At 41.6% G+C, this 16,535-nt stretch overlaps 2 protein-coding genes across 3 annotated transcripts; one reads left to right on the forward strand and one right to left on the reverse strand.

Moving 5' to 3' along the window:
- Window positions 1-2,851: 2,851 nt before the first annotated feature.
- micu2 (mitochondrial calcium uptake 2) lies at window positions 2,852-10,036 on the forward strand. Its single transcript, XM_071898362.1, has 12 exons — window positions 2,852-3,084; window positions 3,815-3,944; window positions 4,543-4,574; window positions 4,678-4,753; window positions 4,909-4,956; window positions 5,297-5,379; window positions 6,179-6,232; window positions 6,470-6,567; window positions 7,869-8,040; window positions 8,330-8,438; window positions 8,557-8,714; window positions 9,364-10,036. Exons 1-12 carry the CDS (start codon window positions 2,887-2,889, stop codon window positions 9,463-9,465), a joined length of 1,260 nt encoding a protein of 419 aa, XP_071754463.1. The 5' UTR covers window positions 2,852-2,886; the 3' UTR covers window positions 9,466-10,036.
- Window positions 10,037-10,140: 104 nt separating this feature from the next.
- On the reverse strand, window positions 10,141-15,832 carry LOC139910894 (interferon regulatory factor 2-binding protein 1-like). 2 transcript variants are annotated; one of them, XM_071898354.2, is made up of 2 exons: window positions 13,815-15,832; window positions 10,141-11,078 (listed from the first exon to the last, which is right to left on the reverse strand). In XM_071898354.2, the coding sequence occupies exon 1, from the start codon at window positions 15,622-15,624 to the stop codon at window positions 13,840-13,842; it is 1,785 nt and encodes a 594-aa protein (XP_071754455.1). In that variant the 5' UTR covers window positions 15,625-15,832; the 3' UTR covers window positions 10,141-11,078; window positions 13,815-13,839. The 2 variants fall into 2 exon arrangements, with proteins under 2 accessions (XP_071754455.1, XP_071754454.1); XM_071898353.2 differs by having other exon boundaries at window positions 13,807-15,832.
- Window positions 15,833-16,535: the final 703 nt, after the last annotated feature.

Raw genomic sequence — 16,535 nt, forward strand, 5'->3', positions numbered from 1 at the left:
ATTCTACATGAAATAGGCAGCATAAATCCTGACTGAAGAAAAGATATTGTGCAAACTTTGTTTCCTTCATTGATGGTCTTACAGTGTGTATGTCTTTGTTACCTTACATTACAACTTGCTGCTATGACATTAAATAAACCTCCAAACTTGCTGATGCAACCTTGACGTGGACTTGATGTAGACCTGCATTATCCCCCATACTGGTGTGACTCACGGTCATACGCTTTATGAAAATGATCTGTTCCTCATATTGTATTCAGTTTGAAAACTGTATTGAATGTCGACTGAAAAGTCGAACTTGAAAGTCGAACGACTATACATTCAACTGTTACCATTCACCACAGCTCTCTTACTATATGAATTGGAAGGTGAAGACCTTACTTTGAAAAGACACACTGTCATCACCGCCAACATTCTCATCAGGTAGCAGCCAGCAGCATTGATTAGCAGTGACTCCCACATGATCAGCTCCATATACTCTATGCTAAAGCCTTGGTGCTTCCTACCTTATGGAACAAATTTTGTGGGTCATACGTCAGGTGTAATAGTAACATATGTAGGTATATGGCATTGTTATGTAAACACACTCGACTGAAGTAGTAATCAAAATGTTGAAAAATGTCTTTTTTTTTTAGTAACATGAAGAGAAAGTGTCTGTGTCCTCCACATTAAAGTGTTAAGCGCCCCCCGAGGAAATAGAGACGAATTATACTGAAGCTCTATAGCACCTGCAGGACTGAACCATTGGTGGATATCAACTGAAGGGCTGGTCTTTTCCAAACTGTGTTTATGTTAAGGGGTTATCTAAACGCTTCAGATCAGTATGCTTGAGATATTTGCTTCTGTACATACAGTAATTGGTACAATACGAACATTTTTATGCTGTATTTATGGCTTTCTTATAGCAATCAATGAAATGCTGAAACTCATCAGAGCTACATGCAGTTTTCAATAAAAAAAATGTGAGTGGAAATGTGAATCATTGATGTGAAAAAAAAAAACAACAACAACATGCAACTTTTGTTGTGCACTAAAGTATCGCCCCATGCACAGTGTAAAACATTAGTGGTGATGCAGGGTCTACTCTATAAAAAAAAAACATACATGTATACGGTATTGCACAAAGTCTGCACAACTCGATGTATGTTTTAAGAATGTACATTTTAATTCTGATTTGTTTATTGAATTGACTCAGTAACATCTGCCAATATCTGTCTGTGGAAATATGAAATATGGTATTGTCTCATAAAATCTGTTCATCCCTTAATTTTGCCATTGTCTTTTTTTCCCCTCTGTTGTTGTAGGTTTAAAGCATGAGCCAATATTGCAAGATGGACATTCTTACATACACTGAATGGCTACAATTACAGTCATGACATGAACTTGATATGAAAATTCAAAGAAGACCAAGGCATAACATGCAATCCAGCTGCAAAAGTTGATACTGTATTTTATTGAAATAAAAGCTGCTTGGTGGATCATCTGTATGCTACATTTACCAGTTGGTCTTAACAATTCATTTTTCTGTATTTCAGAATTAAAGTAATAGCAATATGTAATGTTCTTTTCAGTATTAGGCTCCCACTGAACACATCTATTGCTTTAGACAGAAAGGGAGACATGGAGAGAGCCACAGAGTGAAGTGTATAAGTGAAGTTGTGACTGGTTATTATCAGGACCAGTAATTAATAAAACAATGATCAATAAATGTCCAATGTCTAAAGATAGAGGTGTGTAAACATATGGAATTTTAAAACGTAAAATGTGTAGAAATCCTTCTAAAGGTACAATCAATAATTTATTTCAGATATCAGATAAAATTATATTTGGGTTAAATTCCGACTTGTAAATAGAAAACCGCTTTTTTTTAAATGATCATAACCCACCTGGTTATGATAATACATAGCTGTGTTTTACAGCAGTGATTACAGACATTACAAATGTAAACCAACATTTTCCAGCATCTAAATCCTTGTTCAACTTTTGTTTAGCTGCCACATAGGCTACAGCCAGGAGCCAGATTTAAGATTAACTGAAAAATGAGAGTAAAAGAAAGTGAAATGAAAGTTATATTTATGAAAATATGATCAATTCCTAGTTATGGAAAGAGATTAGTGCCAGCAGAGAATTGTATTTGAATTGCATAAATTTGAATATATCATGCTCATATTGAACCACTGAATTAAAAGAAATGGATTTGTTGAATAAATTAATTTACAAATTGAATTTTTAACGCACAAATTGAATATAATGCTACAAGCCAGGTGGCACTGTGCCCTGCTCACCTTCGCATACCAGCATTTTGTGGCTTTGTGAAGCAGGATAATGCACCGTCAGCACCATGGTTGTTAGCAAAACACCTTTTAAAAATGCAGTAATGTGTTAAAGTGTGCAGCCTAATAACTTGGTCATGTCATTTCTACTAAATTATTTTACCCATTTTTAGAACACAACGATTGGCCAATGGGATCCAAAAATCCCATTAATTTCGCCATAGGCACAAAAACACAAAATGGATCTGGATAGAATCCAAAAGCACTTAGCATAAAATTTCAGATGTGTGTCTCCAGAAGTTGAATCTGAAGAAGAAAAATTTATTTGAATTGGGAAAACCGAAAATGAAAATATTACTAAAATATTAAAAATGAGCATGACAAATTCAAATTTCTGCAATGCAAATGCCATATCTGCTGGCACTAATCTCTTTCCATACACCCCCCTCTATTTGTGTGGCTACTTGTGAAACTGTGTTTGCGCCTGTACACATTGCCAAGGAATCCACAGAAGTACGAATGGTGCTTTTATTGTGAAAAGACCGGAGCGGAAGTCGTGTTGTTTGCTCGAGCCTGTCCAGACTCGCATCGTTATCTAGCTTGCTTCCTGAAAATGGCCAGCTGGGGAAGGGTCGCTGCTGTCTTGAGGAGCTTTTTGAGGAGGCCTCGGGCTCTGGGAGGTGTGGGGCTGCACCGTGGTCTCGGCCCGGGTGTTTTGGGGTCTCTAGTCGGAACCGGGGTGATTTGTTTTTACCAGTATCACGCGAACAGCCGGACGTTGCCCTTCGCCGTCCATGCTGAGGAGAAGAAAGTAAGTAGCTAAACCTCAAATAACTTAAGCGTTGACTGTCCGCAGGTCAATAAAAGTATTGAAATGTCAGTAATTGAATTGTGTAAGACAAAGGCCTTGATATTAAACAAATACAGTAAATTGTAGCCTTTTAAGTGTTAGTTCCTAGTAAGGTCTTATAAATGTTGATTTTGCTCGGCGTAGCTACTAGCTACTTCTCTAATCAACACTTCTGTTCTGACAGGTCTCGTTTTTGTTTTGCTATTCATCTTTGTTTTTGTTGTGAAATTGGCTTTACATATTCTTACTGCCATTATAAAGGTATTAAAAGCCTGCAGATGCCCTATAGACAGTGGAAAGAGCAAAGTGTGAACTGCTGTTTTCTCTCTGATTTGAACCATAGATAGGTCATGATATACGTTACGTAAGTTGCATTTCACGATAAATATGATAGACAACTAAATACAAAGTAGCAGCTTCTCATTAGTAAGGTAATATTTGTAACAACGTTATTCCTCAGCTAAAGGGCGTGAACATGTAGCAAGAGTTTCTGTCAACGATTAACGCCCCTTATTTCTCATACATAAACACACTCTCTCTCTCTCTCTCTCTCTCTCTCTCTCTCCCACACAATACAGTGGTTGAACAAAGCCATTTCCTTTATCAAACCAATGAGCGTCAGTCCTTCAGCTGTCAAAGTGGTTCAAGTGTTCATGCTGGTCTTAATTTTATGTCCCTTTTGCTGTTTCAGGAACCTGCAGCACCCCAGCTGTCTGCCAGGAAGATTCGCTTCAACCAGTTTGCCTCCATGGTCTACGAAGATGAGCCTTACATGACCCCCAGGGACTTCCTGTTCTCTGTGATGCTGGAGAGTGTTGACCGTAAGCAACGGTGTCCGTCTACTTTCTTTTCCCAGAGACACGTGTGCTGGGTCTGGAAGTGTAGAGCCAGACACCACATCAGAACTTGTAGTAATAGTCAAGGCTATATGGAAAAGACCCACCTCTTTTTCTGGAAATGTATATAATCTGACAGCCAATCTGCCATTGACCGATAGAGTGTTGCAGCTGTGTGCCCACCTCCTTAACTAGCACACACTTCTCCCAAACCTCTATTTGGGATAATGCCTCATGACCCAGTTTACAGCCAAGCATAACATCACCATTCCACATACCCATTTCCATTTTAGGCCTTTAGCTGTTGGATGCAGAGTGACTTACAATAAGTACAGTAGAAGAAGCTTAACTTTCCTAAATTGCCATCATTACATACAACTAGTACCAAGAAGAGCAAGGGTCAAAACAGCGGCACCTAGTCAACACTTGCAAACACTTGCTGCTTGCAAATTTTCTTGTGTCCCGAGAATATTCAAGTATAATAGATACAGTACGTGCTACAACAACAAATAACAGCTAGGCAGAAAAGGTATATTATTACATTGTGTGACAATTGTGTCTCTTTTCTTTTTTCCTCATGTAGGAAAGCTGCAAAAGAAAGTTTTAACCAAAGAGGTGTGTGTTTACATCGTCATTCAATCTGCACATGTGGAGCTCTCTTAGCTCGTCAATTTGCACTGATTGTGCCGTGATCTTATTGTCATGGTCTTCTTTGCAGGAGGTTAATAAGATGTTGACCGCTGCCTCAAAAGCACGGGCTGGCAATGATATGTTCAGAAACTTTGGAGACAGTGGTAAGTCATGAGTCTGTCAAGAGAATAGTGCTGATGGTAAAGACGGCGGCCTCAGTCATGATGGATTAGGCTGATTCATTTTTAAGTTCAATCGATATGTTTATTTTGTCCCTAAAATACATTTGAGTTACCTAGTATTGTTTTGTTCCTTGCAGGTTTGATATCCTACACAGAGTATCTGTTCCTGCTGACTATCCTGACCAGTAAGTTGTAGATTCCCAACCCTTGCATGTGCTACTATGTTGTATCTATATCCTTTTTCTCTGAAATTGTGCTATATTCATGTATATTATAGAGTTGACTTGCCAGTGCTTTTTCTATGGTCTGTCAAAACATTGCATATCTCAAAGATGTAGTGGCATCTGTTTGTTTTGGCTGAACCGGCAAACGCATGAGTTTTTTCTGTTCTTTCTTTTCTCAACATTGTTTTCCAGTCAGTGTTGAGAAATGTTACTGCATCTCACTAATCAAGTATCTTTATTATTGTGAAATTCTGTATGCACAGACAGAACCCAGATAACTGAACATGCATTGCTATTTCAGAGCCACGCACAGGATTTCATATAGCTTTCAAAATGCTTGATATTGATGGCAATGAGCATGTCGACAAGAAGGAGTTTCTTAAGGTAAGACCTTTGAGGATTTATTTAGGATTTTATTAATATGATTAAATTAAATACTTTTTAATATTTAACCACTGTAGTCGTGGGAGCGGATATTCTTCTATATTGCACAGAAAGAATTGTGATGGTTTGTTCAAGTGTCTATGCGCACACTTAAATTTCAAAATATTGCCACCTTTAATGCTGCCTCAAGTACTGATGCTACCACAGTTGTAAGTATGGACCCATGGTACCGGCACCATATGAAAGGTGAGGGAGAGTTGGACTGCTAGCTGCTCAAGTCTGTGTTTCATTTGCCATGTGTTTGCATCTCTGCAGCCTGAGCCAGTCCCTCAGTTTAGCCCATTTATTTAAACCCATTTGAGAGTTTTGTATCAGTTCCAACCAGAACGGCTTCTGCGAGAACGAGAGGAGACTTCTGTGTACCTCTGTCTAGGCTAATTTGTCCGAAGTAGACTGCATGTTGGCATATTGTGCACCTCTTGAGGAATTTTCATGTTCTAGCTTGGTTCACAAGCTTAAGAACATCTAATAAAAAGAGTGGAACTGCATGAATTGCTATTTGCTCCAGTTTTAGTCTGTTTTGTGTCAGTTTATGGCTCAAACAGCATGTCTCTGGATTTATCAGTGACATGATTCTCTATTTCTTTTGACATTTCTTGTGATTTTTCAGATGTCAGCGTTACTGTATTATGTGAACTACAACATTTAAAGAAATCCAACATTGAAAATATTTTGGGATTTGTCTTGTTAAATGGAAACTAAATAATTGTTTAATAATTTTTTCTTTTTGCTACTGAAGCTCAAGAAAATCATTGGAAAAAGAAAAGACAGAGTTCCTAAGGACAACACAGAGGTGCGTAATCACATTACCAATCACATTCATGAGCTGGTAACATTGTTAATATCCTACTAAGCATATTATGAAATAGTAGTCCTTTTGAAATGTCACTTCTCAATGTCACTACTGTAAAGCCTGGCCATCACAGGGTTTTTATGGTGAAAGATATATGATAATGTTTCCTGTTCCCTGCATGTTGGGACTTGGAAATGGCAGAGGCAGAAAGTGTTGAAACTCAATGTCATATTACAGAGGCCAGCCGAGGAGGGGGATGGCGTGAACACCACACTGCAGGCCTTCTTTTTTGGGAAGAATGGAGAAAACAAGTTGCAGTATAAGGACTTCCACAAGTAAGGAACAGTCCTTGATTCTAGATCTTGGGTTTGAAGGAAATGCCAAATACTAGTGTATAGTTTCTGTATGGTCACATTTAACCAGGGTGTGATTTGTAAAAAAAACAGAGGGGGGGGGATATTTTTGGAATGCATTTTTGCCGGGTGATATTTTACACAAGGAGGCGTGAAAATGAAAAATACAAGTGCAAACCCCTATCATACACATATTATTGTTCCCCAACGAATTCTATCCATATATGTCCATATATATCATATATGACCATATCCGTATGTCATATATGAGCCACAGAGAGAGAGAGAGAGATTCTGAGTAGGAGAATGCCGTGTATGCATGCTTGCATACCTCCACGCAAGCATGCATACACTCATGCATGCTTGTGTCAGCTCCCGGTGAGTGTGATATAGCTATGTGGCAAAGAGAAGGATAATATAAAAGAGGGAATTTGTGCGACATTTTATTTTGAGCCTTAAATGTAATACATGCGTGCGTTAACATCCCTTTTCTACAAGCCTGATTTCTATTCTAGTGGAGTAAATAGGTTTACATATTGTCACCATATCGTACAGTAATGTGGGAATAGGAATAACGCACATCAGATAATAAATCAGACCTACTGGTGTGATCAATCGGGCCATTATGGCTCAAAATATACAGCGGTGCCGGTGCGTAATGGCTGTGCGTAATACAGTGGCTGCTTTGGCTTGAATCTACAGTTTTATGCGTCTGGCCCGCAGGTGATGCCAGCTGTGTGCCAGTCAGTACGTGTTTGTGGACAGCAGCGATGTTGACGAAAGGAAGAAAGATTTCTCACATACCGTTCTTTTAGCAGAACAATTAGCATTGATGACGGACCTCCTTTTCTTTTTGCACTTGGTCGCCCTTCTTTTATCCACAGCTCTGCAAATTTATGAGCTGGAAAGAACACACCTTCTATAATCCATGCAGGGTTTTTTTGGAAGTTGTTTGCGCCATGTACTGTCATACTGGAGAAATACATGTATTTAATTTACTGACAGAATAAAACATGCCAGAGAGTGGGGGAAAGCGTGTCCCCACCTGCGACTGCATTTCATTGCGCAATCTAACTGTCGGGCATAGGAAATGCATTTATTTAAGTCAGTCTGACCAGAAGCGGGGATAAAACGTATCCCCACCGGCGATAAAAATGAATGACCAGAGGGGGGGATATCAAAAGCAGAGGGAGGAAAATCCCCCCCCATCCCCCCTGGCAATTCGCATCCTGCATTTAACGAATCCACTAGTACATTTTCAGTAAACCGTCTCTGTCCTCCAGGTTCATGGAGGACCTGCAGGCCGAGGTACAGGAGATGGAGTTCCTGCAGTTCTCCAAGGGTATGGACACCATGCGAAGGGAAGACTTTGCCGAGTGGCTGCTGCACTACACCAACGAGGAAGACAATGAGGCCTACTGGGAAAACATGAGGAAGAGGATCCCTGCTGGCCAGGTACAAGGAACGGAGGGTGGTAACGGGCTTCAAGACCGTAAAACCAATTGATGTTGTACTACACTTGATCTAAGAAGTGTATTACCATGTCAGTGTTGTGTATTTGGTTGTTGGCTCTCTAAGTTGATGTGTTTACCATTTGTGGTATTGTCAGCTGGAATCCATATTTCAGCCTGTCACATGTCCTCCACCCCATATCTCTCTCCTCTCCTTCCTCTCTGCTGTTCACTATCAGCTGAAACAAAAATGCTGTGAAAGCATCATATGAGTGACACATTTTCTCTCGTAGAGCATCACATTTGACGAGTTCAAAGCCTTCTGCCTCTTCAGCAACAATCTGGAGGATTTTGCCTTTTCAGTGAAAATGATCAGTGAATCCAACCGTCCCATCGGAATGGGTGAGGCTTCTCTTAACCATTTTCATGTTGGCTAGAATGGATGAAAACATTTGGATAGTCTTCTCCTTAACACAATATGCATGCCCAGACTCTCAAGTGTTTTTCTCCCCTTCTGCAGCCAAGTTTAAGCGAGCTGTGAGGATCGCCACGGGCCATGATCTGTCCGAGAATGTGCTGGACACTGTATTTAAAATCTTTGATCTGGATGGAGACAGCTGCCTGAGCCACAAGGAGTTCATCGGCGTGATGGAAGACAGAGTACTGCGAGGTCTGAAGGTGAGTCGATCCATCTTGGAAGACCTTTATATTGTGTTTTTGTTGTAGTAGATGAAATGTCTGCTACTCTGCAAAACATGTCCATCTTAACAAGACATTTAATCTAGTATTGAGTCCTAAATCTTTTTTTTTTTTTCTTAAAACTAAAAAAATCACTTGCTTCCAATGCAGTTTGACTAGATCTACATATCTTGAAATATCTTCTTCTATATCCATATGTCTTGACATAAGGCAGATCACTGCTGTTTTGCCATGGAAATGTGAATTTACCTTACTTGTTTTAGGAATAAGATTTGAGGACTCAATGTTAGATTAAATGACTTGTTAAGACATATTTGCAGTGTATGCAGCTATCTGTACAGTAAATACACTCTTTAATTCTTATCACTTTGGATGTTAAATGACACGATGACTATAAGGTTGAATTTTTAAGGGAATTTCAGCCATATCAGGTTTTAAAAACTACATTTTTATACATAGCACATCCATTTCAGCGCGCCAACATATTTGGACAGACAGTCAAAAATCCTAAGCACAGCTACTTTTCTGAGCGGTAGATACTTTTAGATTCCTCTCTGATTAGACTTCCCACTTGACAGTGAGTTGCAGTGCTGTCGGACATGATAAATGCGACGCTGTCCTCCCTCAGGTGCAGCCTCAGCACGGCATCTCCGGCTACTGGAAATGTGTGAAGCGGGAGACCCTGAAGGGAGCTCAAGAGGCCCTGCGAGACACCGGCTGCCCCTTCTGAGGCGGCGTGGGGTTTTGGGACGCCGGCGGCCCCGGTGTCTGATAGACGATCAGTTGTGCCACTGCTCAGCTTGGTATTCAATAATCAAATGAGTGGTCTGAACAAGATGTAAAATGTAACCAAATTCAAGCAGAGGATTTACATTCTATGTATGAATGTTTACAGATCAACATGTCTGTGGAGAACATGTGTGGGATTAGGATGTTGTGCTGCAATATAAACCTAAGAACTGTGGGTATGGGTTTTGTGTTTACAATATAGCTATATTTTTTAGATCTGAACATTGCTTGGTGTGGTGTGCTGGCCTTTGTGTTTGATCAAGTCATGCATTTTATATTAAGAATGGCTCATCACTTTCTGGTTCATTTTGCACTATACACACATTTTTTTTGTTACTCACATGCAGCGTGTTTACAAAACTGGTTAACTGTGGTATGGGGCAGAGCTTTGTGGAGAAATGCAATATCTGTGCATATGTAGCATGGCTGAAAATTGTCTAGGGTTCATACAATACTTGGTGTGGGGTTTTTTTTTTAAAGCAAATTATCAAATAAAGTTTTATAAAAATGAACATGAACATCTTTTGTGTGTAACATGCTTTTGGAGTTGAAATATTGAATATTCAAGTCAGTAGCAAAATAATAAGACAGCCATAACTACAATAACTATTCTGTAATTTATTATAGAGTTGACCTATTAAGATCACATGAGTATGTGGGTTAACCATTGAAGATTGTGGTGCTAATTATCTTACCATATATAGAATTCAAAAAGTAAATATTAGACAAAAACAAGCTTACTTCTGTGATAGATGAAGAAATTAGTGACCAATGCCAAGGTTATCAGTGAATACAGCATACACCGCTACAATACAATAAAATTACATAGAGCATGAAGCCATCTTTGGTCTTCTTATCACTTACTATAAACAAATACATATAAATTTGTATTGTATCAAAAATAGAAATTACATAGCCATTGAAAGTAAATTCACATTTTTGACATACAATATATGTAATAAAGGAGCATACCTAGGAGACATAATGTGTTGATTACATTTTTCAAACCCTGGCTTTAAGGACCTAATGGTTTTGCCATATTTTGGACATTCATTTGTTTTTCAGTTCGAATAATTGCATGATTCTGTCACACCATGTACTATCAATATCGGTGTCATTCATTTGTAGAGCACAGTATGCAACTTATATAATAGAAACACAAATGAAAAAAACAAAAAAAAAAACAGATTGTCATTCTTAAAAACACACCTGTGCTTTCAATCCTGGGCTTTTAAAACAAGGCCTCGTGAAAAGCCTCTTGTTGCATTGGACAAGGGAGAGAGATTTCTGACTGCGGGACTCAAGAATGGGTCTTAATGTACCAGCCAACACTTCAGAAAGTGAGCCAAGCCCTAACAAACAGACATGGGTCCCTCTCCTCAAAAGTGAGTCTCGTTGTGTCTTTTTGAAAACGGTGTTTCTGTAGCTGTCCTTTTAGGTTCATGGTTATTCTGGGCTCTCACTGCAGCTCAGAGGCGCACATAATGAACCGCAGCCAAACTGGACCTCTGGGTGAGAAATTAGGGAAGTGCTTTCAAAGTGTTGTTTGATCCACTGTGGAGAAAGAAGACAGAAATATAAGGATTTGGGCACAATTTTTTTTTACATTACAAAAACAGTATGGGCTACTGAAAGGCTAGAAAGTGCTGTTTTTTTCCACAACTGAACGATGATCAAACACGTTTCTAAGGTAAACTTGGTTATTTATGTCATCTTTGTTGATAATTTAATAGTTTTAGACGCTCATACCCAAGAGCATCCCCTATAACTTCGCTCCTTATGCTATGTGCTCTTTGTCTGGAGCCAAAATATCAAAACAACCATACAAGCACTTGTTTGTTGCGAGGATGACAAATCACTACTGGCTATTTGCAGTTTTGGAGCATAGAGGATGTGGTCTAAATCAAAGAGGCAACTACAACAGTGCTGCATTCGGTACATTGTTAGGATACAGTTTTAAATTAATGACTCCATGTCAAGGAAATCAGACTTTACGCCATGATGTGAGGCTGATAAAAAAAGAAATAAGGGCGTGAGTTATGCCAGCCAAGTCTAATGGCAGCAACAGTTGGTTTTTAACATTTCCTTTGTCCCGTTTCATCTCCTTGGGAGTCCGTTACGGCTAGGTAGACCACTCAAAGACATTTTAGACTACATAGGGTCTTTTGTAAAGAGCTTAAAGTCGAGATGAAATGGCATTTCAAGAGTATCTAACTTCCGTATCGTGACGTATTTCCGAGTGAAACAGGAAAGACAGGCGGGACATAACGTTGGGAGGAATTTGATTTGAACGTTGAAAAGTGGGTGTGTCATAACACCTGAAGACACACCGAAGTACCATGCTGTTGCTAGCTAGCTAACTAATGAATCTTAGCCTCTTAGCTCTGTGCGCTAAAAGTTGAAGATTGATTGATGGGTGGATGTCATGATATTATTGGTTGAAATTAGTTACGGGCATGCTTACGTAAGCACACGGCATATTTTGTTTTACAGGAAGAAAACATGATTGAATTTTGATATAAGAATACAATGAAATTGATTTTTTTTTTTTTTTTTGGCATATATTGTTAAATAGGTGCACAGTATGACCGGGGATGTGATCTAAAAGGGTTAAAAAGGCATTTTTCATTTCATTTTTATTTTATTTCACTGTTTTGTATACCGTAGTGTTAATAGTTTTGTCCATGGTTTATAACTTTTTTTTTTTACTATGATGTGGATCAGGAGCCCTCCGTTCTTTTGTACTGGCCGAGCCACATGCCTTATTGCACCCAAGCCAAAACAGACTTTTGCCCTTTTTTTTTTTTGCACCACATTGTTGCTGGTCTGTTCACCTTACATTTTTGAAACTCAAAGCAGCTCTTTTCCCCCCATTTTCTTGCCAATACCTGAGCTCCAAATCATTGTCAATAGAGCAACTATAGAAGTGTCACTTGATGCCACGACAGACCGAATCCTTGTTTTATTAGAGTTTTATGAGAGGGTTGATCATGTGCACAAATCCTGACTAAACTGTCCAAAAACAGGAATTAAGTGTTTTGGGTGGATTTTCACATTACAGGGGAGCAACGGCCAATTTTTCTAAATTAAATAGTGTGAAGGCTATGTACTGCTCCACTGCAATCCAAGTATTGTTTGTGTTAATGTGAACAGTAAACGCCTGTTAGAAAGAAAAAGTCCTACATGTGAGTTCTATTTACAATGTTCTCAATGTTCTTTGTATGACCCCCCCCCCCCACACACACACACACACACACACACACACACACACCCAGCACCTACCAACCAGATGATGAGCTAATGTTGGCAGATATGTTTGTTTATGTCACTCAAGGATAAAAGGACAATAAAATATTTTTTAATACTGCCAATTCTCTTGTAATTCTGAACTTCAGCCATTATGACATTGAGCCTACCTTGGCTTTGTACCCTAATAGTGTGCTGCCACCAAGAGGTGCATTTGCATGTTTTTAATGCATGCACTAGCCTGTGTTGTTAAAATGTATTATACAGTATGTTGTATTGTCATAACTCATTTCCAAAACTTGTGATCTTGAAATCTTATTGTCAGGTTCTTTTTCAACCTTTTTTCCATTTCAGTGCATTTCTATGAAAAATCTGCAATGACTTTACTATGTTTGAAATTACACAGTGTGAAGTTTGGCAGTATGGAGTACAGAATGGAGTTATCAGACTAGATTTAAATGACCATGCTCCTGCTATTGAGTTTCATGATAGAACTGAAAATACTTAACCAGATTGTTCTCCCAAGTATATTTTCTATTGCACAGTATGAAAAAATTTGTAAGGAGAAAAATTGCTTTAAGCTTTCATGCTATTTTTAAGTTCTATAGCAGGAGCATGAAGATTCAAAGATTCTACTATATTCTGCCTCAAGGTAATTTCAAGCCAAGTAAAGTGACAGCTGAATCTGTATAAGATGTTGGGGGGGAAAAGTGCACCTGAGCCTGATGATGCTTGTGGTTTGCAAACCTAATTTTAAACCCACTGCACACTGGGAATTTTTGACAACATACTAAAAGTTAGTACTTTGTTGAATCTAGTTTTGATCAGTCCAGAACAAGGGGAAGAGCTGTAGTTTTTCTTAATCTGAGATATCTGATAATTGCCTCAAATTAAAGCTGACACACACTTTAACCTCGTACTCAGTCTCATTTCACAGACTGCCTACTCTTTCAGGACATGCATCCCACATCCTTTGTATCCACCTGTAAATGAAAGGTGTGAGTCTGTGATGTACAGAAAATGCACGTTTCCTCACCATCTTACCATTCACCACAACAGGACTGAGAGGTCAGGGGTCGTTCTCCTTCTTTACCGTCACGTCTCCGTCTCCGGACAGGATGGTGGAGATCTCTCCCTGCATGAAGGCCCACGGCACGGTGGACCCGGCCAGGGGACAGCGCTCTCCGCTGGGGCAGTACACTTCCCCTCCTGGGCCTTGGCTGCGGATGGAGCCTCGGGTGCAGGGGAAGCAGAACTTGTGGTGCGGGACAGAGGGACACTGGACGAAGTGAGTGTCCTCCAGACGCTCTCTGCAGAGGGTGCAGCAGAGCAGGGTGCCCTGGGCGCCGCTCGCGGACTCCCCGGCGCCGGCGCCGCTTGGCCCTACCGCGCTCGAACCCTGCCCCATGGCCGCCTGGGAGACGGAGGAGGAGGCCGTGGAGGGGCTGCCGCTGGTGGGACGCCCGGCTGCGGAGGAGTGGGCCACGGACATGCTGGGGCTGTCCCTGGCCATCTGGCTGGAGCTCAGGCTGTCGGCGACTCCCATGAGGGCAGAGATAGGCGAGGGCTGGCTGTGCAAACGAGGGGGGCCCTCCTGGGGAGCGGCCATGCCGGGCAGGGGCTCCATACCTGGGTAAGGACCTCGGGGCCACGGCTCCCTAGCTGGGTGATCGGGCCTCCCGTCGCTCTCTCCGTTCTCTGACCCCGGGGAGGCTTTGCGTCGCCGTGCCGTGCTCTTTGGAGGCACGGGGCGGCCGGCGGCTGCCATGGGCATCCCTGCGTCTGGGTACGGCTGCGGTAGCACCTCTGGGATGGGAGGCTCCTTAAACAAACGCACGCCGTCGTTCAGCAGCTCCGTGAGCCCGCGCCAGTCCCCTGTGCCTTGCCGCTTCTCGTATTCCACGTAGCGCAGCCCAGAGTTCACGGCTTTGCCCGCGTCTTTGGCCGAGTCGCGGAACATCTGCCTGACCAGGTCTGGGATCCCTGAGAAGACCATTCCAGAGCCGCTGGGATACTCCACAAACACCTTCAGCTCAAATTCAGGGGTTGTGCTGGCATCGAAAGCTAGAACGCGACCCATCAGGTTGTGGTCTTTCCTGAAGCGCACGTTAAACGGGACGCAGCCGCTCAGGGTCACGAGCACGTCCCGGACCGCTTTGGGGCGGTTGGGCCAGCCTTCGGCCCGGCTGCGGGCGCTCTCTGCCAGCTCAGCCATCACCTCACTGTTCCTCCACACTCCAGCATCTAGACCCACCAAAGTAGAGGTGCTGGCTCCCACACCCAGGGACACGGCCTGTCTTCTGCCAGCATCGCCCATTATGGGGCCAGCTGAGACAGCAATAGGTGGGGCCCCAGTCCTGGAGCCTGACAATGGGGCTAAAAGGCCATGAGGGGGCCCTACTAACCCCTGGGCCAACAAGGCATGGGGTATAGTCCCATGTAGAGCAGGAACTGCCCCAGCCATGGCCCGGCGAGTGTTTGGACTCTGTCGGCTGCCCTCTGATATGGCCACATCTTCAGCTCTGTGCAGACCGTTGGGGAGGCGAGAGGAGACCCCATACTCCCCCCTCCCCCTGTCTAAACGTTCCCCATGCTGCCGCCCTACTTCCATGGGCCCACCCGAGCTGGGCTTGCCTTGCTGTGGACCAGGAGACCTGCCGTCTAAAACCCCGTGGGTGCTCTTCAGTTGTCTGGCAGTTTCAATTAGGAGCTCTATTCTGTCCGCGCCGTCGTAGTTGACGCAGCCCCGGCACACGGCCTCGCTGAACTCCCACAGCATCGCCCAGGGCATCTTGGGCAGATCGCAGAGGTAGCACCATTGCCGTCTAGAGGAAGCCTGCGAGGCGGAGGACATGTTGTTTACAGGCCCTCGACCAAACTTTCTTCGGAGGCCTACGCGTTAAGGTCTTCGTTTTTCAACAATTCTTCAATATTCAGACACCATTCGCCACATGCCCGGGATTTTACGAGCAGGATTAAACAAAAAGTAAGACGAAAACGCGACGGTTGACTACAGCGTTTAAAAGTTAGCGACGTCTTCTTTCTCGGTTTGTTCGTGTCGGTCTGTGTGGAAGGAAGTAAAATGTTATAAGACACCGGAAACACCTACGCGCCAGGGATTCAAGGCATTATGGGAGTTGTAGTGTTGCAGAGGAGAATCATTTTCCCGCCAGTTCATTTTTATTTTGCACGGAAAAAATCATACTGTCACCTTTTAAAAATATGCAATTAGAAAGAGTCCAGCATCCGTTAAAAACAATAAATTCATCAATTCATCTTTACCCATAACCAACTTGCATAATAATAATAGGGATATATTTTTTATTTCCAAAGATAATAATAATAATAATTATTATTATTATTATTATTATTATTATTTAATAACATAGGGCTGTAGCTTTGAAAATAAAATTTAAAAAAGTGCTGAAGGTGCAAAAACATATGGATGGGATAGGATACAGTCGCAAATAGGGAAATGTAATATTTCTTTAACCTGTATTAAATTGCCAAAGCTCAAAGCTATCTCCTGGCAAAGGGTAATCAGATCTATTGCCATCTATTGCAGCTAACACAGATCAAATATGGCATATTAGGCGACATCATACCCCAGCCACCTGCATGCACATATATATGTGCATGCAGATACTCTAGCCAATACAGAGGAGATCTGGACATAAAACACATTTATAGAAGCTATAAAACTGCCCTCTCTGTGCTGTAGAAATTTCCCTTCCTTTGGTGGCTCTATGGGTAGTGAAAAGCTTT

Source organism: Centroberyx gerrardi, chromosome 11 (genome assembly GCF_048128805.1).
Source record: "Centroberyx gerrardi isolate f3 chromosome 11, fCenGer3.hap1.cur.20231027, whole genome shotgun sequence".
NCBI lineage: Eukaryota > Metazoa > Chordata > Actinopteri > Beryciformes > Berycidae > Centroberyx > Centroberyx gerrardi.

Coding starts and splice junctions, on each gene's coding strand:
- LOC139910894 (XM_071898354.2), bottom strand. CDS start 15,624: ATGTCCTCCGCCTCGCAGGCTTCCTCTAGACGGCAATGGTGCTACCTC.
- micu2 (XM_071898362.1), top strand. CDS start 2,887: ATGGCCAGCTGGGGAAGGGTCGCTGCTGTCTTGAGGAGCTTTTTGAGG. Junction 4,575..4,677: donor AGAAAGTTTTAACCAAAGAG/GTGTGTGTTTAC, acceptor TCTTCTTTGCAG/GAGGTTAATAAGATGTTGAC. Junction 6,568..7,868: donor CAGTATAAGGACTTCCACAA/GTAAGGAACAGT, acceptor TCTGTCCTCCAG/GTTCATGGAGGACCTGCAGG.